Source organism: Poecile atricapillus, chromosome 4, assembly GCF_030490865.1.
Source record: "Poecile atricapillus isolate bPoeAtr1 chromosome 4, bPoeAtr1.hap1, whole genome shotgun sequence".
Classification (NCBI taxonomy): domain Eukaryota; kingdom Metazoa; phylum Chordata; class Aves; order Passeriformes; family Paridae; genus Poecile; species Poecile atricapillus.
In genome coordinates, this window is record NC_081252.1 from 76,065,599 (window position 1) to 76,087,519 (window position 21,921).

At 57.8% G+C, this 21,921-nt stretch overlaps 1 protein-coding gene across 1 annotated transcript in view; it reads left to right on the forward strand.

Moving 5' to 3' along the window:
* Window positions 1–21,921, forward strand: part of ADAM33 (ADAM metallopeptidase domain 33) — a 29,180-nt gene that overhangs the window by 2,841 nt on the left and 4,418 nt on the right. The window contains exons 3-19 of the mRNA XM_058838865.1: window positions 2,166–2,328; window positions 3,118–3,194; window positions 5,331–5,517; window positions 6,796–6,861; window positions 6,952–7,023; window positions 8,343–8,509; window positions 8,593–8,677; window positions 9,311–9,453; window positions 12,296–12,473; window positions 13,711–13,800; window positions 14,370–14,565; window positions 15,310–15,418; window positions 15,900–16,104; window positions 17,022–17,099; window positions 18,157–18,265; window positions 18,743–18,893; window positions 21,334–21,427. Coding sequence (XP_058694848.1) covers window positions 2,166–2,328; window positions 3,118–3,194; window positions 5,331–5,517; window positions 6,796–6,861; window positions 6,952–7,023; window positions 8,343–8,509; window positions 8,593–8,677; window positions 9,311–9,453; window positions 12,296–12,473; window positions 13,711–13,800; window positions 14,370–14,565; window positions 15,310–15,418; window positions 15,900–16,104; window positions 17,022–17,099; window positions 18,157–18,265; window positions 18,743–18,893; window positions 21,334–21,427 — 2,170 coding nt within the window. The remainder of the gene's footprint in view (window positions 1–2,165; window positions 2,329–3,117; window positions 3,195–5,330; window positions 5,518–6,795; window positions 6,862–6,951; window positions 7,024–8,342; window positions 8,510–8,592; window positions 8,678–9,310; window positions 9,454–12,295; window positions 12,474–13,710; window positions 13,801–14,369; window positions 14,566–15,309; window positions 15,419–15,899; window positions 16,105–17,021; window positions 17,100–18,156; window positions 18,266–18,742; window positions 18,894–21,333; window positions 21,428–21,921) is intronic.

A 21,921-nucleotide genomic window follows, 5' to 3' on the forward strand; every position in this document is an offset into this window, starting at 1 on the left:
TCCTGGGGGTGTTTCCTCCCCTGTTTTGGTGAGGGCTGATCACATTCCCAGCTCTGGAATGGCTCAGCCATCCCAGTCCCCGTTCCCTGGCCTTGGCAGGAGGATTTGCCTTTCCTGTGTCCTCACCCACCTGTCCTGTCCCTGTCCCCAGCCTGTCCCCGTGTCCCCACCCTGGCCAGGCCTTGGCAGCCCCCCAGGTGTCCCTGGCAGGAAGCAGAGCCAGCTGCTGTCTCCTGTCTGAGCTGTGCCTGGAGCCCCTGGTGCCAGGCACCCACCCACAGCCAGCCTGGGCAGCCACAGACGTGGCCACAGTGACATTCCTGGGGCCAGTGACATTCCTGGGGCCACAGTGACATTCCTGGGGCCACAGTGACATTCCTGGGGCCACAGTGACATTCCTGGGGCCACAGTGACATTCCTGGGGCCACAGTGACATTCCTGGGGCCACAGTGGCTGCAGAACACAAAGTGAGAGGCGGGAGGGCTATTCTGGGAGCGCTGCTGCTTTATTGCTTCTGCAAAATGAAACCTTTGGGAAAGGGCCATTCTGGGAGCACTGCTGCTTTATTGCTTCTGCAAAATGAAACCTTTGGGACAGGGCCAAACCCCCAAAAGTGAGGGCTAAACTGAGAGCAGGGGAAAACCCGGCCCTCTTTGTCCTCCTCTGGGTGCCTGAGTCCCTGCAGGGGTGCTGTCCTTCCACAGGGACCTGCCACCCCATGACACATCCCCAGGGGACCTGCCATCCCCAGGGGGACTGCAGGCTTCCAGCAGATATCCTTCACTCTGGGATCTGGGCAAAGTCACACAGATCTCCTTCTCCTTCTCCTTCTCCTTCTCCTTCTCCTTCTCCTTCTCCTTCTCCTTCTCCTTCTCCTTCTCCTTCTCCTTCTCCTTCTCCTTCTCCTTCTCCTTCTCCTTCTCCTTCTCCTTCTCCTTCTCCTTCTCCTTCTCCTTCTCCTTCTCCTTCTCCTTCCCCTTCCCCTTCCCCTTCCCCTTCCCCTTCCCCTTCCCCTTCCCCTTCCCCTTCCCCTTCCCTTCCCCTTCCCCTTCCCCTTCCCCTTCCCCTTCTCCTCCTTCTCCTCCTTCTCCTCCTCCTCCTCCTCCTCTTCCTTCTCCTCCTTCTCCTCTCCTCCCCGTTCTCCCTCTCCCTCTCCATCTCCTCTCCTGCCCCCCCGGGGTCATTCCAGCCAATCCCCCCAGCTCCACACCCCACGTGCTCTCCAGCTGTGAGCTCGGCTCTGCCTCTTTCCTGTGGCAGAAGCTGTTTGTTGGGATGGGATGGGATGGGATCCATGGGATGGGATCCATGGGATGGGATGGGATGGGATGGGATGGGATGGGATGGGATGGGATGGGATGGGATGGGATGGGATGGGATGGGATGGGATGGGATGGGATGGGATGGGATGGGATGGGATGGGATGGGATCCATGGGATGGGATCCATGGGATGGGATCAGGAGATGTGTGGATGGCCCAGGGGATGTGTGGATGGTTCAGGAGATGTGTGGATGGCCCAGCTGGCTCCAGGAGATGTGTGGATGGCCCAGCAGGGTTCAGGAGATGTGTGGATGGTTCAGGAGATGTGTGGATGGTTCAGGGGACGTTTGCATGGCTCAGAGGATGTGTGGATGGCTCAGAGGATGTGTGGATGGCCCAGCTGAGTTCAGGAGATGTGTGGATGGTTCAGGAGATGTGTGGATGGTTCAGGGGACGTTTGCATGGCCCAGAGGATGTGTGGATGGCCCAGCAGGGTTCAGGAGATGTGTAGATGGCTCAGAGGATGTGTGGATGGCCCAGCAGGGTTCAGGAGATGTGTAGATGGCTCAGAGGATGTGTGGATGGCCCAGCAGGGTTCAGGAGATGTGTAGATGGCTCAGAGGATGTGTGGATGGCCCAGAGGATGTGTGGATGGCCCAGAGGATGTGTGGATGGCCCAGCAGGGTTCAGGAGATGTGTGGATGTGTGGATGGCCCAGCAGGGTTCAGGAGATGTGAGGATGTGTGGATGGCCCAGCAGGGTTCAGGAGATGTGTGGATGGCTCAGAGGATGTGTGGATGGCCCAGAGGATGTGTGGATGGCCCAGAGGATGTGTGGATGGCCCAGAGGATGTGTGGATGGCCCAGCTGGCTCCAGGAGATGTGTGGATGTGTGGATGACCCAGCCAGCTCCAGGCTCAGGGGTTCAGTACATTCCTGTGCCGGGAGCCCTGGAGCAGGTCCCGGCTCCCCAGCCCGGTGTCACCCCGCAGGCTGCTGGCCCCGGGCTACACGGAGACGCACTACAGCGAGGAGGGACGGCCCGTGACGGTGACCCCCAACCACACGGTGGGTGTTGGGACACGGGGGGCTCTCCCCGCTCTTTTGGGGGGGGTTTGGCGCTCGGGACGGGGCTGAAGCCGCAGCGCTGAGGCCGGGGGAGCTTCCCTGGCAGCAGGAGTGCAGCAGCTCTGTGCTCCCGTGGCTCCTGGCCCCGGGACAGCACTCTGGGACACAAACACAGGCAGCAGCAGCCCCTCCCCATGTCCCCCTCCTGCCTTCTGTCACACTTCCAGCGCCGCGCTGTCCCGGGCTGAGCTCCGGCTGCTCCCGCTGCCAGGACACGGCTGGGAACGGGAGATGGAGATGGGAAATGGACCAGGAAACCACTGGGGACGGGAGATGGAGATGGGAAATGGACCAGGAAACCACTGGGGATGGGAGATGGAGATGGGAAATGGACCAGGAAACCACTGGGGATGGGAGATGGAGATGGGAAATGGACCAGGAAACCACTGGGGATGGGAGAGGGAGATGGGAAATGGAAAGGGACCAGGACACCACTGGGGACGGGAGATGGAGATGGGAAATGGACCAGGAAACCACTGGGGACGGGAGATGGAGATGGGAAATGGACCAGGAAACCACTGGGGACGGGAGAGGGAGATGGGAAATGAAAGGGATAAGGACACCACTGGGAATGGGAGATGGAGATGGGAAATGGAAAGGGACCAGGACACGGCTGGGAATGGGAGATGGAGATGGGAAATGAAAGGGATCAGCTTTCCTGGGATCTGCACATGGGGGATTTGCTGCCAGCCCTCTGAGCTAAGGAAAGTCTCCTCTGTCTCTCTCCAGGAGCACTGTCACTACCACGGCCACGTCCGCGGCCACCGCGGCTCCTGGCTCGTGCTCAGCGCCTGCTCAGGAATACGGTACAGGGGAACGGGGAATGGAGCTCGGGAATACGGGGGAACAGGGAATGGAGCTTGGGAATACGGGGGAACAGGGAATGGAGCTTGGGAATACGGGGGAACGGGGAATGGAGCTCGGGAATACGGGGGAACGGGGAATGGAGCTCGGGAATACGGGGGAACGGGGAATGGAGCTCGGGAATACGGGGGAACGGGGAATGGAGCTCGGGAATACGGGGGAACAGGGAATGGAGTTTGGGAATACGGGGGAACAGGGAATGGAGTTTGGGAATACGGGGGAACGGGGAATGGAGCTCGGGAATACGGGGGAACAGGGAATGGAGCTCGGGAATACGGGGGAATGGGGAATGGAGCTCGGGAATACGGGGGAACAGGGAATGGAGCTCGGGAATACGGGGGAACAGGGAATGGAGCTCGGTACAGGGGAACAGGGAATGGAGCTCGGGAATACGGGGGAACGGGGAATGGAGCTCAGTACGGGGGAACAGGGAATGGAGCTCGGGAATACGGGGGAACGGGGAATGGAGCTCGGGAATATGGGGGAACAGGGAATGGAGCTCGGGAATACGGGGGAACGGGGAATGGAGCTCGGGAATACGGGGGAACAGGGAATGGAGCTCGGTACAGGGGAACAGGGAATGGAGCTCGGGAATACGGGGGAACAGGGAATGGAGCTTGGGAATACGGGGGAACAGGGAATGGAGCTTGGGAATACGGGGGAACAGGGAATGGAGCTTGGGAATACGGTACAGGGGAACAGGGAATGGAGCTCGGGAATACGGGGGAACGGGGAATGGAGCTCGGGAATACGGGGGAATGGGGAATGGAGCTCAGTACGGGGGAACAGGGAATGGAGCTCAGGAATACGGGGGAACGGGGAATGGAGCTCGGGAATACGGGGGAACAGGGAATGGAGCTCGGGAATACGGGGGAACGGGGAATGGAGCTCGGGAATACGGGGCAACGGGGAATGGAGCTCGGGAATACGGTACAGGGGAACAGGGAATGGAGCTCGGGAATACGGTACAGGGGAACAGGGAATGGAGCTCGGGAATACGGGGAAACGGGGAATGGAGCTCGGGAATACGGGGGAACAGGGAATGGAGCTCGGGAATACGGGGGAACAGGGAATGGAGCTCGGGAATACGGTACAGGGGAACAGGGAATGGAGCTCGGGAATACGGGGGAACAGGGAATGGAGCTCGGGAATACGGGGGAACAGGGAATGGAGCTCGGGAATACGGGGGAACAGGGAATGGAGCTCGGGAATACGGGGGAACGGGGAATGGAGCTCGGGAATACGGTACAGGGGAACAGGGAATGGAGCTCGGGAATACGGGGGAACAGGGAATGGAGCTCGGGAATACGGGGGAACAGGGAATGGAGCTCGGGAATACGGGGGAACAGGGAATGGAGCTCGGGAATACGGGGGAACAGGGAATGGAGCTCGGGAATACGGTACAGGGGAACAGGGAATGGAGCTCGGGAATACGGGGGAACAGGGAATGGAGCTCGGGAATACGGGGGAACAGGGAATGGAGCTCGGGAATACGGTACAGGGGAACAGGGAATGGAGCTCGGGAATACGGGGGAACGGGGAATGGAGCTCGGGAATACGGGGGAACAGGGAATGGAGCTCGGGAATACGGTACAGGGGAACAGGGAATGGAGCTCGGTACGGGGGAATGGGGAATGGAGCAAGGAGCAGGCTGGGGGGAGCCAGGACTGCAGGAACGCAGGGTCAGGGGTTGTGGAGCTGGCAGAGGGTGGGATGGATCCGCTGCTCCCTCTCCCGGCAGGGATTCCCTTTGGGACCACCCAGAACAGCACCGATGCTCCTGCAAGCCCAGCTCCGAGTGCTTTACGGGGCTGATTTTCCCCATTGCTCCATTCTTGTCCTTCTCCCTCCCTTCACGCAGCCCAGGATGGGGCAGGCTGGGGCAGGGGCCGCATTTCAGAGCAGCTGTCCCAGCCTGAGCTCAGTGCCCTCAAGGGGAGGATTTGGTGCCCAGGGTTTATCTGCCCCTGGGGCTGTTTGGGCAGAGATCCCCAGCTCGGGTAGGACCAGGCCGATGTGCCGTGGGTTTGTGGGGCTGGGGGAGCCACAGGAGCCATTGGGGCTGTTCCCATTGCCAGGGGCCTCATCGTGCTGAGCAGCAACACCAGCTACTACCTGAGACCCCTGGGGACTCCTGAGCCAGCCCTGCACCTCATCCACCGAGCAGAGCACCTGCCCATGCCAGGGGGCACCTGTGGGCACGGCCACGACCTCGCGAGCACCATGGCTGGCATTGCCCAGCTCTTCCAGCCACAGCACCCACGGGTAAATCCTCACGGGGAAATCCACTCAGTAAATCCACTCAGTAAATCCACTCAGTAAATCCATTCAGGTAAATCCATTCAGGTAAATCCTCATGGGTGAATCCTCACGGGGAAATCCACTCAGTAAATCCACTCAGTAAATCCACTCAGTAAATCCATTCAGGTAAATCCATTCAGGTAAATCCTCACGGGTGAATCCTCACGGGGAAATCCACTCAGTAAATCCACTTGGGTAAATCCTCATGGGTGAATTCTCATGGGTAAATCCTCATGGGTAAATCCATTCAGTAAATCCACTCGGTAAATCCATTCAGGTAAATCCATTCAGGTAAATCCTCATGGGTGAATCCTCACGGGGAAATCCACTCAATAAATCCATTCAGGTAAATCCTCATGGGAAAATCCTCATGGGGAAATCCACTCAGTAAATCCACTTAGTAAATCCATTCAGGTAAATCCTCATGGGTAAATCCTCATGGGTAAATCCACTCAATAAATCCACTCAGGTAAATCCATTCGATAAGTACACTCAGTAAATCCACTCGGGTAAATCCTCACGGGTGAATCCTCACGGGGAAATCCTCACGGGGAAATTCACACAGGTAAATCCACTCAGTAAATCCACTTGGGTAAATCCTCATGGGTGAATCCTCATGGGGAAATTCACTCAGTAAATCCACTCAGTAAATCCATTCAGGTAAATCCATTCAGGTGAATCCTCATGGGTAAATCCTCATGCTAAAGCCACTCAATAAATCCACTCAGTTAAATCCATTCGATAAATACACTCAGTAAATCCGCTTGGTAAATCCACTCGGGTAAATCCACTCAGTAAATCCACTCGGGTAAATCCTCATGGGGAAATCCTCACAGGTAAATCTTCACAGGTAAATCCACTTGGGTAAATCCACTTGGTAAATCCACTTGGGATGTGTCTGGGGATGTGCAGAGGGCCGGGGGGCTCTCAGCACTGCCCACAGCTGCTGTGTGCCAGCAGGGCAGGGCTGTGCAGGCAGGTGGGGTGGCAGGGTCTGTGTGGGTGCCTTGTGTGGCCTGAGTTTGGGCAGGAGATCCCAGAGGACGCGTGGGCTGGGTCTCGGTGCTGCATCCTATGGGGTGGGACACGACGTGAGGACATCTGGAGCCACCCAAATGTTCCCTGTCACCTGGTGCCTCAGTTTCCCCTCTCAGCTGTCCCTCCCGAGCAGCCCTGTGGTGTCTGGAGGGTGCCCAGAGCCCAGGGCTGCCCCTCTGTGCTGAGCCCTGTGTCTGCCTGCAGGCCAGGAGAGATGCCTGGAGGACCATGAAGTACATGGAGCTCTTCATCGTCGCTGATCACACCCTGGTGAGTGCTGGGGGCGCAGAAAAGCAGAGCCCCTCTCTGCCTCCACCCTGGATTTACCCCGTGACCCTTCCCATCCTCATCCCTCTCCAGTACAGGAACCAGAACCTCAACCTGGGCCACACCAAGCAGCGCATCGTGGAGATCGCCAACTACGTGGACAAGGTGAGGGACCTGCCTCGTGTGGCCCTCAGGGACTGTCCCCGTGTCACCAGGGCAAGGAATCATAGAGTTATGGAATTGTTAAGGTCAGAAAAGATCTTTAAATCCTTCAAGTCCAATCATTCCCCGGCGCTGCCAAGGCCAGCACTGCCCGTGTCCCCAACATGCACAGGGCTTTAAATCCCTGCAGGGATGGGGACTCTGCTGCTCTCCTGGGCCAGGGCTTGGGCGCCCATCAGGGAGCCCAGGAGCTCTCTGAGCACACGGTGGGAAGGGCACATGGTGTCACCTGTGGGCTGAGCTCAGCAGGGAAGCGTCACTGGGCCCTGCCTGGGATCCACGTGGCATCTTTGGCAAAGAGGGGACACACTGAGGTGGTGTCACCGCACGTCATCGTGCCACCCTGACCGGCTCCTGTGCCCACAGCCGTGCCTGTGTGTGGGGGTTCAAGCAAGGCTGCTACCCTGGCTTTTTTTGTTAACTTTTTCCAAAAGTCTCTTGCTTTCTGTTGTTTCTCCCAGAGCACACAAGAATTTTGGGACCGAGGGGACTCCCGACCCCCCTTTGGCTCTGCTGAGCTGCTGTCGTCTGCCGTTTCCCAAGTTTGTTCAGCAAGGATTTTAGTACATCTGTCCCACACCTTAGGGTGGATTAACTTTACAAGCTCATTTACAACTTTAACAACCCAAAGTCTTGCAATAACAAGCAAATTAGGTTTACAACTTAATTGCAATCTAAACTTTATCAGTGATTCCATCTTCGTTCAAGATGCAGGGACGTCTCCCTCACCAGGATCACCAGCTCTCCTGGTCGCTGCTTCTGTTTTTTCAGGGATTCCTCGCTTTCTGGGTTTTTTCCCACTTTTCCTCCCGGGTTTCCGGCACCAATTGTTGGTTTTTCAAGCAAGGCTGGTACCCTGGCTGGAGCTAGCACAGCAGCTAATCCCCAGCTGCTCGGTCCATATCCCACTGCATCAATGTGATGGATGGCAAAATATGGCGATTTGGTGAAGGGAAACTTAACGTTTTATAGCTTAGGGTCACTGTGTTACTCCCATCTGCTTACATCACACCCAGATGCCATTGGCTAATTGCAGAAGGTTTTACTATCCTAACAGAGAGGGGGGGTTAGCTAACTTTCCTTAACATCCCGAGTTTTTCAGATCACCAGGCCTTAAACTACAACACCTGTGGAGCCCGTGCTCGCAGGTGGGCTTGGGCCAGGTGTGCTCTGGGGTCACACAGCCGGAGGGAAGCCCCCCAGGGAGGGAGGGTGGCCAGGGAATTGCAGTCCCCAGGCGCTGCAGCTGTCCCCTCCTGCAGTTTTACAGGCTGCTCAACATCAAGGTGGCCCTGATCGGGCTGGAGGTGTGGACGGAGCGGGACCAGTGCGCGGTGAGCAGCGACGCCAACGCCACGCTCTGGGCCTTCCTGCAGTGGAAGAAATCGCTGAGGGCGCGCAAGAGGCACGACAACGCCCAGCTGCTGACGTGGGTCCCTGGGCTGGGGACGTGGGGAGGGGGCTCCAGGGGGGCTGGGCACTCTGAACCCCCCTGTGCTCCTGCCCGGGCAGAGGGAAGACCTTCGGGGGCACCACCATCGGCATGGCTCCGCTGGAGGGGATGTGCAGCGCCGACAACTCCGGAGGGGTCAGCGTGGTAAGGGAGCCTGGGGTCCCTGTGCCAGCCCAGCCTGCCGGAGCTCTCCGTGGGGCTGGAGGAGCAGCCCCCTGAGGCTGGGCCTGGGGCACTGCAGGAAGGTGAGGGACGATGCTGTAGCTCCTGACCCCCCCAGGTGCTGGCCAGGTGCACAGGGGGGTGAGAAGGGGCTGTTGAAGGTCTCCCACCCCAGGTACAGCCCCAGCTCCCAGCAGCGCTGGGATCTCCTGTGCTGCTCCTGCCCCCAGTGCTGCCCCTGCCTGTTCCCTGCTTCTGCCCCCTGGGATCATCTCTGCCCAGATAACCTCTCCTGCTCCTGATGGCAGCCCTGGGCATCACGGGGTGCTCACGGTGGCCTTGGTGCCTTTAATCCCCGGGCAGGGTGCTGGGGGACACCAGGGTTCTGGGTTTTGGGATGTGCCCCGGGTTTTAAGCAGCTGCCTCCAGCCAAGACCTTCCCCACAGTCCCACACGGGAATATCAGGAGACCAAGCCCCGCTTCTGCCATGAACCTTCCTGCAACCCCTCCTTCTCCGGGATCCAGCTGCATCCCAGCGGTTCCCAGCCCCACTCCCTGCTGGCTCAGCCTGTCCCCTGCCCGTGGTGGCTGTGCTGACACGTCCCCCCGTGCAGGACCACGCGGAGCAGCCCATCGGCGCCGCCGCCACCATGGCCCACGAGATCGGCCACAACTTCGGCATGGTCCACGACACCAAGGGCTGCTGCGTGGAGGCCACCCCGGAGCAGGGCGGCTGCGTGATGGCAGCAGCCACGGGGTGAGTGCTGCTGGCCCTGGGACGTGTCCCCACAGCCCCCAGCAGGGTGGGGTGCCCTGTGCAGCTGGGAGTGGGCAGGGAACGCTGTCACCTCTGCTCTGGGGACAGGGCAGGAGAGCTGGGAATGTTCCCCTGGAGAAGGGAAAAATTCAGGGAGAGCTCAGAGCTCCTTGCAGGGTCCAAAGGAGCTCCAGAGAGCTGGAGAGGGACTGGGGACAAGGGCTGGAGGGACAGGAGCCAGGGAATGGCTCCCAGTGCCAGAGGGCAGGGCTGGATGGGAGATTGGGAAGGAATTCCTGGCTGGGAGGGTGGGAGGCCCCGACAGTGAATTCCCAGATTTGCTGGGGCTGCCCCTGGATCCCTGGCAGTGCCCAAGGCCAGGCTGGACACTGGGGCTGGAGCTCCTGGGACAGGGGGAGCTGTCCCTGCCATGGCTGGGGTGGCACTGGGGGGGATTCATAATCCACCTGGTTGGGGCCAGTTTCCTTTCCAGAGTCCTTCTCCCTTTGGAATTTCCACCTCCTGCTGTTACCCCAGATATCCCCACTCTGAGGAAAGGCAGCTGTTCATTCCCCGTTGGTTTAACCCATCTGCTCTTCCAGCTGGGAAGGAACAGTGGGACCCCACTTGTGGTTTCAGGGCTGCCAGACCCTGGCGTTGATCCCACAGGATTTAACCTCTGCCTGGGCGGGTTGTGCTGGGGAAAATCACATTTCTGACTGTGCACTGTCCCTGTTTGCACAGCCATGTGTATAATGTACATAAATACATGCAGGGTACATTGCTCAGCCTCTGTAACCTGCAGGCACTTACAGGTCTCCCTCCAGCTCAGGAGGTTTAAAAACCACTTTTATAAAATGTCCTCTGAGTCATCTCGAGAATGAAATGTTCTGATATGAAAATATTTTTCAGCTTTAAGAGGAAGTGAAACTGTTTCTAAGCAGAAGGAAAGGCTTCCTTCTTCTTCATAAACCACCAAACCCCCACAAAGTGTGAAATGAGAGAAGAATCTTGCTCAGAGGTTCTGTAGGAAATGAGTGTTTCTCCTGTTCCTCAGCTCCTTACACATTGTAGGCTCTGACTGTTTTATTTTTTGCTGCTCTCTGGGTCCTTTTCGGTGTTTCTTTTCCATAATTTTAATGATTTTCACCCATCTCAGCTGGGTATGTCAGTGGCCCAGCTGGGTGTTTCCTGTTGTGGTTCAGTGAGAACAGGAAGGGGTTTGGTTTGGTTTGGTTTGGTTTTGTTGGGTTGGGTTGGGTTTGGTTTGGTTTGGTTCGGTTCGGGTTGGTTTGATTGGGTTGGGTTGGGTTGGTTTCGTTTGGTTCAGTCTGGTCTGGTTTGGTTCGGTTTGGTTTGGTCTGGTCTGGTTTGGTTTGGTTTGGTTTGGTCTGGTTTGGTGTGGTTTGGTTCGGTTTGGTTTGGTCTGGTTTGGTTCGGTTTGGTTCGGTTCAGTTCAGTTGGGTTGGGTTTGGTTCGGGTTGGTTCGGTTTGGTTTGGGTTGGTCTGGTCTGGTCTGGTTTGGTTGGGTTTGGTTTGGTTCGGTTCGGTTTGGTTTGGTTTGGTTCAGTTTGGTTGGGTTCAGTTCAGTTGGGTTGGGTTTGGTTGGGTTTGGTTCAGTTTGGTTTGGTTCGGTTTGGTTCGGTTGGGTTTGGTTGAGTTTGGTTGGGTTTGGTTGAGTTTGGTTTGGTTTGGTTCAGTTTAGTTCGGTTCAGTTCAGTTGGGTTTGGTTTGGTTGGGTTTGGTTCAGTTTGGTTTGGTTTGGTTTGGTTGAGTTTGGTTGGGTTTGGTTGGGTTGGGTTTGGTTTGGTTTGGTTGGGTTTGGTTCAGTTTGGTTCAGTTTGGTTCGGTTCAGTTCGGTTTGGTTTGGTTCGGTTCGGTTGGGTTTGGTTTGGTTCAGTTTGGTTGGGTTTGGTTCAGTTTGGTTTGGTTCAGTTCAGTTGGGTTTGGTTGGGTTTGGTTGGGTTTGGTTGGGTTTGGTTGGGTTTGGTTCAGTTTGGTTCAGTTTGGTTCGGTTCAGTTCAGTTTGGTTTGGTTTGGTTTGGTTCGGTTTGGTTTGGTTCGGTTTGGTTGGGTTTGGTTCGGTTCAGTTTGGTTGAGTTTGGTTGGGTTTGGTTCGGTTCAGTTCAGTTTGGTTTGGTTTGGTTCGGTTTGGTTTGGTTGGGTTTGGTTCGGTTTGGTTTGGTTCGGTTTGGTTTGGTTTGGTTGGGTTTGGTTCGGTTTGGTTCAGTTCAGTTGGGTTGGGTTCGGTTGGGTTTGGTTGGGTTTGGTTGGGTTTGGTTCGGTTGGGTTTGGTTCAGTTTGGTTCAGTTTGGTTGGGTTTGGTTGGGTTTGGTTCAGTTCAGTTTGGTTGGGTTTGGTTCAGTTTGGTTCAGTTTGGTTGGGTTTGGTTCAGTTTGGTTCAGTTTGGTTGGGTTTGGTTCAGTTTGGTTGGGTTTGGTTTGGTTGGGTTTGGTTCAGTTTGGTTCAGTTTGGTTCAGTTTGGTTGGGTTTGGTGAGCAGAGGGCCCTGCAGGTGTGGGGACCTGCCCTGTGGGTGGCACAGGGGGACAGAGGTGTCACCTGCAGCTGGCACCTGCGGCTGGGGGCTCCGGGCAGGGGAGGACAGAGGCTCTGCGTGCCCCCGTCCCGCTCCCGAGCATTTGGGGCTCAGAACTGTCCCCTGGTTGTTGCTCTGGCCGTGCCAGCTGGGGTGGGGGATGTTCCTGGGCTCACGGAACAGTGAGGAATCCGCTCCTGGGAGGGTTTGTGCCGGTGTGTCCACGTCCCAAATTCCCAGTTCTCACTGATTTCCCACCTTCTCCCGGCCCTGCTCCTCCCTTTCCCCGCTCTGTCCGCACCAGGCACCCCTTCCCACGCGTGTTCAGCTCCTGCAGCAGGAGGCAGCTGGAGAGCTTCTTCCAGAAGGGAGGGGGAATGTGCCTCTTCAACCTGCCCGACACCAAGGACCTGGTGCTGGCACGGAAATGCGGCAACGGCTTCCGCGAGGAGGGAGAGGACTGTGACTGCGGGGAGGTGGAGGTACAGTCACACTGGGGGTACAGTGACACTGTTGGGGTACAGTAACACTGGGGGTACAGTCACACTGGGGGGTACAGTGACACTGGGGGTACAGTGACACTGGGGGGGACAGGGACCCTGGGGGGGGTACAGTGACACTGGGGGTACAGTGACACTGGGGGGTACAGTGACCCTGGGGGTACAGTGACACTGGGGGGGTACAGAGTGACACTGGGGGTACAGAGTGACACTGGGGGTACAGAGTGACACTGGGGGGTTACAGAGACACTGGGGGTACAGTCACACTGGGGCTACAGTCACACTGGGGGTACAGTGACACTGGGGGGGGTACAGAGTGACTCTGGGGGGGACAGGGACCCTGGGGGTACAGAGTGACACTGGGGGTACAGTGACACTGGGGGGGTACAGTGACACTGTGGGTACAGAGTGACACTGGGGGTACAGTGACACTGTGGGGGTACAGTGACACTGGGGGGGTACAGTGACACTGGGGGTACAGAGTGACACTGTGGGGGTACAGAGTGACACTGGGGGGGTACAGTGACCCTGGGGGTACAGTGACACTGGGGGGTACAGAGTGACACTGGGGGGGTACAGAGTGACACTGTGGGTACAGTGACATTATGGGGGTACAGTGACACTGGGGCTACAGTCACACTGGGGGTACAGTCACACTGGGGGTGTACAGTGACCCTGGGGGTACAGTCACACTGGGGGGTACAGTGACACTGGGGGTACAGAGTGACACTGGGGGGGTACAGAGTGACACTGGGGGGGACAGGGACCCTGGGGGGTACAGAGTGACACTGGGGGGGTACAGAGACACTGGTGGTACAGTGACACTGGGGGGGTACAGTGACACTGGGGGGGTACAGAGTGACCCTCCTGGGGGTACAGAGTGACCCTATGGAGGTACAGTGACACTGTGGGGGTACAGTGACCCTCCTGGGGGTACAGAGTGACGCTCCTGCAGCCCACCTCAGCTGAGGCAATTCCTGCACAGAACATTCCCAGGGGTAGGATTTGCTGTCAGCACAGGGACTCCATCCCAAGGGCTTTTCCCAGACCGTTTATCCCAGTCCTGACTTTCTCCTTGACTTTTCCCTTGAGTGCCCAGTTCTTCCTCACGCCCTCCGTGCCTCAGTTTCCCCACGTGCTGTGACGGGTGGAGAGGGGGCTGGGGTGGCGCTGGGGAAGGGATGGAACCATTGCCCACGGAATTCTCCTCTCCACGCAGGAATGCACCAACCCCTGCTGCAACGCTCACAACTGCACGCTCAAGCAGGGAGCCCAGTGTGCCCACGGGGACTGCTGCCACAGCTGCAGGGTGAGACCCCCACCCTGCCCCCCCTGTGCCCCTGGCATGAGGGGACACCCGGCCCTGCCGCTGCCTCCTGTGCTGCTCATCCATCACACCCCAGTGCCCGCTGAGCAGGGTCCACGTGTGACCTTGTGTCTGTGGAGAATCATGGAGTGGGATGGGTGGGGAGGACCCCCGAGCCCCCCCAGTGTCACCCCAGCCATGGCAGGGACAGCTCCCCCTGTCCCAGGAGCTCCAGCCCCAGTGTCCAGCCTGGCCTTGGGCACTGCCAGGGATCCAGGGGCAGCCCCAGCTGCTCTGGGCACCTGTGCCAGCCCTGCCCACCCTGCCAGGAACAATTCCTGCCCAAAATCCCATCCAGCTCTGCCCTCTGGCACTGGGAGCCATTCCCTGGCTCCTGTCCCTCCAGATTCCAAACTCCCTCTCCAGGAGAATTCCCTCTGGCAGCTTTGTGGCTGTGGTGCAGCTGAGGGATGTGTCCCTACACCCTGACCGCCCCCAGCAGTCTCCAGGGCCCCTGAGAAGTGCCACCCTGTCCCCTCGGCTCTGTGCCGATGTCCCCCTGTCCCCTGCAGCTGAAGGTGGCAGGGACGATGTGCCGGGAAGCCGCGGGATCCTGTGACCTGCCGGAGTTCTGCACCGGAGCGTCTCCGTACTGCCCAGCCAACGTGTACCTGCTGGACGGCTCGTCGTGCGCGCGCGGGGAGGCTTACTGCAGCAACGGCATGTGCATGAGCCACCAGCAGCAGTGCCTGCAGCTCTGGGGACCAGGTCTGTGCCGCTGCCCTGTGGGTTTTCAAGCAAGGCAAGCACCCTGACTTAGAAGCCAGCACGGTGGCCCCCTTTGGCCACGTGGACCATTTACCCACAAGACATCAATGTGATGGATGGCGTAGAATGGCGCTTACTACAGGAGAATTTAACATTTTATCACCTAGGGTCATTGTGTTACTCCCATCTGCTTTTGTCACAGCTAGGTGCTATTGGTTAATTGCAGGAGGCCTTACTATCCTAACGGAGAGGGGCGGGTTTATTAACTTTCCGTTACATCCCGATATCTTCAGATCACCAGGCCTTAGACTACAACACTGCCCCTCCAGCACAGCCCTGGCGCTCAGAGCTGGCTCCCCATGGGCACCTGTGGCTCCTGCCCGGGGCTGGGGGTGGTGGGGCTGGCACAGGAGCCCAGAGCAGCTGGGGCTGCCCCTGGATCCCTGCAGTGCCCAAGGCCAGGCTGGACACTGGGGCTGGAGCTCCTGGGACAGGGGGAGCTGTCCCTGCCATGGCTGGGGTGACACTGGGTGGGTTTTAAGGTCTCTTCCAACCCGAATCATTCCATGACCAAAATCCTGCACAAGTCTCCAGAGAAAAGGGAATTTCCTCCCTGCTGTCCTCGACCTGGCACCCACAGCAGCAGCTCTTGGGAGACCTTTCCACGGCGTTTCCTCCATGAGCACCCAGCTGCTGCTGTCGGGATTCCTGTCCCCGTGCCCCAGGACTGTCCCCTGTGTGCAGGAGCGTGGCCAGCACCAGATGCCTGTTTCCAGGACGTGAACATGGCCGGGAACACCTACGGCAACTGCGGCAAGGACAGCCAGGGCCGCTACGTCAAGTGTGACAAGAGGTGAGCGCGGTGCTGGCTCCGGGGCTGCCCCGTCCCCCTCCCGCACCCACAGCTGCCCCTGCCCAGCCTCCAGGCACCAGCCCCTGCTCTGGAGCCAAGGAAGCCACCAGGCCCGTCCTGGGCTCTGTCCCCATCGCTGCTGGGAGGTTGCACTTGGTGATCTCCAGGTGTTTTCCAACCTCAGCCATCCTGGGATTGTCCCACCGCGAGCACCTCCCAGCCCAGGCTGATGGAAAATCAAAGCCAGTGCCAGATGGGGGTGATTTTTAGGCGGTGTGTGCTCCCCAGTATTCCCAGAGATTCCAGGGATGTTAGAGGCTCCCCTGGCTGTTTCCCTCCATCATTGCTGTCCATGGTTTAACCCGCTGAGCCTCTCCAGCGTGGCCATAAATTCGGTGGGAATGATCCCAGGGGTGTGGGATGGTGGGGCTGGCAGGGTGAGGGGGTGCCCCACGTCCCCTCTGAGCTGTGCCCGCTCCAGGGATGCCATGTGTGGGAAGATCCAGTGCCAGAGCTCTGCCAAGAAGCCCCAGGGGACCAACACGGTGTCCATCGACACCACGATCCGCTTCAAGGGCCGGGAGGTCAAGTGCCGCGGCACCTTCGTCTACAGCGCCAAGGACGACCAGGAGGACCTGTCCGACCCCGGGCTGGTCCTGACGGGCACCAAGTGTGGAGAGGGGATGGTGAGTGCCCCTTCCTGCCTGGGCTCTCCTGGGGGTCACCATCTCTGGGCTCTGACCCAGCTCCAGGGCGCGCACGGCTCTTCCCAGCGCCACAGCCAGGGATGGGACGTGGTTCCTCCCACGCCTGCAGACGTTGGCTCGGTGACACCTCGACTGCTGTCACCAGGTGTTCACCAGATTCTTCTCACCTGGGGCATTTGTGGGCATCACCGGGTGCTCAGTCATGTTTAGGCCACCAAATTGTTCTCTCTGCCCTCTAAGCTTCTTCAGCAAATCAGTTCAGAGCGGAGCAACCCCAGCGGGAATTGCCCCAGGATTTGATGGATGTGGCTTCCTCCTATCAAGAGATTGTTTCCCAGAGGAAACAGGAAATCTGCCAGGAATCAGTGGGACAGATCCAGTGCTAACTGGGCTAACTGGGCATCTCCTCTGCAGCTCCTGCATCTCCAGGGACTTTAGAGGGGGTCACTTGAGCTGAGAGAGGGCAGAGGCTGGTGGAGGACACGGAAGGAGGGATGTTCCAGAGAGAGCTGGCTGTGCAGACACAGCCTTCCCTGTTTGGCTTTTTAACAGCGATATTTTCATTGGGAAAGCCAAAACAGTGACATTTTCATGAGGAAATACGGCCAGTTTTGAAATCCAGCATTGTTTATGTTGGCCAGTGCCTGTGTTTTAGGGCCAAATGGGAAATGGTTTCTCCAGGAGCTGGCAGGTGGGCTGTGTGGAGCGGGCTGGGAGCGGCGGGGCTGGGCTCTGCTCAGCCATCCTGGATAGGGAATGGGAGCGAAATCCATTGACTGGAACAATGCCATTTCACCACCCTGCATCTTCCAACATCCTTTGGAGAACCCCCACCAGTGCCAGCAGTCCCCTCTCCTGGGTCCCTCTCTGACCCCAGCCCCTCGTGTCCCTCCCAGGTGTGCAAGGACCGGCGGTGCCAGAACGCGTCGCTGTTGGAGCTGGAGAAGTGCGTGTCCCGCTGCCACGGCCACGGGGTGAGCGGCTGCTGGGCCCTGCAGGGTTTCCAGCCAAACCAAGTGTCTCCCCCAGCGATGGGCCCCGTGACCCAGTGGATTCTGCCTTTCAGACCTGTCCCACGTGTCAGCTGCAGGAGGGGCTGGGCTGGGACCTCTGCTCGCCCACGCCCAAGTGAGAGGAAGGAGATGGTTTGTGGTGTAAGCACCATCTGCAGAACTTGGATGAGGGTCTGATTTGAGCTGGAGAGAGGAGCTCAGAGCAGGTGCCTGGTCCCCCTGAGAGCAAAACAAGAGTTGGAAGGAGAGCTGGGACAGTGGGAAGGCAGGGAATGGTTCAGGGAACGGGAGGAGATGCTGCTCTCCAGAGCTGAATACAGGTTACAGGGGTTTGAGCTCTCTGGAGTGCAGGGCACTGTCAGATGAGAAAACAGAAACTGCTGTGGGAATTCCTGCTGGGTCATGGAAGGGATGTGACAGATAAAACATCTGATTTACCCTTTTGTGACAGGTAAAACATCCACATCTACCCTTTTGTTCTGCCCAGCGTGGTTAAGGCTCTCAGAGCTGGAGTTGGTCAGCCTGGAGAAGAGAAGGTTCTGGGGAGACCTTCTGGCACCTTCCAGCACTAAAAGGGGCTTACAAATAAGGCAGAGTGTCTTTTTTCAAGGGCAGATACTGACAGGACCAGGGGAACAGCTTCAGAGTGAAAGAAGAGGCGTAGATGGGATTTGGGCAGGAATTGTTCCTGGCAGGGTGGGCAGGGGCTGGGCTGGAATTCCCAGAGCAGCTGGGGCTGCCCCTGGATCCCTGGCAGTGCCCAAGGCCAGGCTGGACACTGGGGCTGGAGCTCCTGGGACAGGGGGAGCTGTCCCTGCCATGGCTGGGGTGGCTCTGGAGAAACTTTAAGATCTCTTCCCACCCAAACCATTCCAGGATTCTGTGATGTCCAAGGGGGAGCAGCACAGGGGTGAAGCTGCATCAACCCAGACTTCTGTCACCATCAGTTCATTCCTGCCCTGTGGACCATCATTCCCACACAGCCCTGCTGGTGTCCAACCCTCTCCTCTGTCCCCAGGTCTGCAACAGCAACAAGAACTGTCACTGTGACCCCGGCTGGGCGCCCCCGTTCTGCGAGAAGCCGGGCCTGGGTGGCAGCGTGGACAGCGGTCCCGTGCAGAGCCACAGTGAGTCCCAGCCTGTCCCCAGCGCCCCGGGCTGCTCCTGCCTGCAGTGGTGCCAGGGGAGGGCTGCTCCTGCCTGCAGTGGTGCCAAGGGAGGGCTGCTCCTGCCTGCAGAGGTGCCAAGGGAGGGCTGCTCCTGCCTGCAGTGGTGCCAGGGGAGGGCTGCTCCTGCCTGCAGTGGTGCCAAGGGAGGGCTGCTCCTGCCTGCAGCGGTGCCAAGGGAGGGCTCCGTGCTGCCAGGGCGGCTGGATGGGGTCTGTGCAGGCAGCCCCACGGTCTGTGGCCAGCTCTGGCTGCTTGGTGGCCACCCATTGTCATCAGAGGCCACTGAGGGCCTGTTCCCTCCTGGAGGAGTGACCAGCAGGGGTGACCAGCTCGGGTGACCAGGAGTGGGCAGATGGGGTCACCACGTCCACTGAGTGAGGCCAGAGGCTGGTGGCTGTTCCAGCCCCTCACTCGTCCCTGTGCTTCCCCTGCCAGACCACGAATCCATCCTGATCGCCCTCCTCGTCATCTTCCTCTTCCTCCTGCCCGCCCTGATGCTGAGCGTCTACTACTGGTACCGGCGGGAGAACTCCCTCCTCAACAGGTGGATCAAGGAGACGAGGCACAGGGGCCAGGAGGCCTGCAGGTGTGTGGGGCACCCCAAACCCCAAACCCCAAATCCCAAACCCTTTCTGTCCCATCACACACTGACCATCACACACTGACCATCCCTGTCCATCACACACTGACTATCCCTGTCCATCACACACTGACCACCCCTGTCCATCACACACTGACCATCACACACTGACCATCCCTGTCCATCACACACTGACCATCCCTGCTGTCCATCACACACTGACCATCCCTGTCCATCACACACTGACCATCCCTGCTGACCATCACACACTGACCATCCCTGCTGTCCATCACACACTGACCATCCCTGTCCATTACACACTGACCATCCCTGCTGTCCATCACACACTGACCACCCCTGTCCATCACACACTGACCATCCCTGCTGTCCATCACACACTGACCATCCCTGTCCATCACACACTGACCATCCCTGTCCATCACACACTGACCACCCCTGTCCATCACACACTGACCACCCCTGTCCATCACACACTGACCATCACACACTGACCATCCCTGTCCATCACACACTGACCATCCCTGCTGTCCATCACACACTGACCATCCCTGTCCATCACACACTGACCATCCCTGTCCATCACACACTGACCATCCCTGCTGACCATCACACACTGACCATCCCTGCTGTCCATCACACACTGACCATCCCTGTCCATTACACACTGACCATCCCTGCTGTCCATCACACACTGACCACCCCTGTCCATCACACACTGACCATCCCTGCTGTCCATCACACACTGACCATCCCTGTCCATCACACACTGACCATCCCTGTCCATCACACACTGACCACCCCTGTCCATCACACACTGACCACCCCTGTCCATCACACACTGACCATCCCTGTCCATCACACACTGACCATCCCTGCCCATCACACACTGACCATCACACACTGACCACCCCTGTCCATCACACACTGACCATCACACACTGACCATCCCTGTCCATCACACACTGACCATCCCTGTCCATCACACACTGACCATCCCTGTCCATCACACACTGACCATCACACACTGACCATCCCTGCTGTCCATCACACACTGACCACCCCTGTCCATCACACACTGACCATCCCTGTCCATCACACACTGACCACCCCTGTCCATCACACACTGACCATCCCTGTCCATCACACACTGACCATCCCTGTCCACCCCACACTGACCATCCCTGTCCATCACACACTGACCATCACACACTGACCATCCCTGCTGTCCATCACACACTGACCACCCCTGTCCATCACACACTGACCATCCCTGCCCATCACACACTGACCATCACACACTGACCACCCCTGTCCATCACACACTGACCATCACACACTGACCATCCCTGCTGTCCATCACACACTGACCACCCCTGTCCATCACACACTGACCATCACACACTGACCATCCCTGTCCATCACACACTGACCATCCCTGTCCATCACACACTGACCATCACACACTGACCATCCCTGTCCATCACACACTGACCATCCCTGCCCATCACACACTGACCATCACACACTGACCACCCCTGTCCATCACACACTGACCATCACACACTGACCACCCCTGTCCATCACACACTGACCACCCCTGTCCATCACACACTGACCATCCCTGCTGTCCATCACACACTGACCATCACACACTGACCACCCCTGCTGTCCATCACACACTGACCATCCCTGTCCATCACACACTGACCATCCCTGTCCATCACACACTGACCATCCCTGTCCATCACACACTGACCATCACACACTGACCATCACACACTGACCATCCCTGTCCATCACACACTGACCATCCCTGTCCATCACACACTGACCATCACACACTGACCATCCCTGTCCATCACACACTGACCATCCCTGTCCATCACACACTGACCATCACACACTGACCATCCCTGTCCATCACACACTGACCATCCCTGTCCATCACACACTGACCATCACACACTGACCATCCCTGTCCATCACACACTGACCATCCCTGCTGTCCATCACACTCTGTCCATCACACACTGACCATCCCTGCTGTCCATCACACTCTGTCCATCACACACTGACCATCCCTGCTGTCCATCACACACTGACCATCACACACTGACCATCCCTGTCCATCACACACTGACCATCCCTGCTGTCCATCACACACTGACCATCCCTGTCCATCACACACTGACCATCCCTGCTGTCCATCACACACTGACCATCCCTGTCCATCACACACTGACCATCCCTGCTGTCCATCACACACTGACCATCCCTGTCCATCACACACTGACCATCCCTTCTGCCCAGCAGTGAGGGCTGGCTGCTAATGAGGTGTTAATTGAGGCAGGAGCTGATGGGCAGCGTTTTGGAGGCAGCTGGTGCTCCCCTGGTTGCTTTATTTTGCCATATCCTTCATCCCCAGCAGGAATAAATCCATTGGTCGGAAGTCAAACAGTGCCCATCCCAAAGCTGCTTTCACCCTGAGGAACATTTCAGCCTCCAGCCACCCCACCAAGGTCAGTGACAACTCACCAAGGTCAGTGATAACTCACCCAGGTCAGAGATAACTCACCCAGGTCAGTGATAACTCACCCAGGTCAGTGATAACTCACCCAGATCAGTGTTAACTCACCCAGGTCAGTGATAACTCATCCAGGTCAGTGATAACTCACCCAGGTCAGTGATAACTCACCCAGGTCAGTGATAACTCACCCAGGTCAGAGATAACTCACCCAGGTTAATGATAACTCACTAAAGGCAGAGATAACTCACCCAGGTCAGTGATAACTCACCCAGGTCAGAGATAACTCACCCAGGTTAATGATAACTCATCCAGGTCAGTGATAACTCACCCAGGTTAATGATAACTCATCCAGGTCAGTGATAACTCACCCAGGTTAATGATAACTCACCCAGGTCAGTGATAACTCACCCAGGTCAGAGATAACTCACCAAGGTCAGTGATAACTCACCCAGGTCAGAGATAACTCACCCAGGTCAGAGATAACTC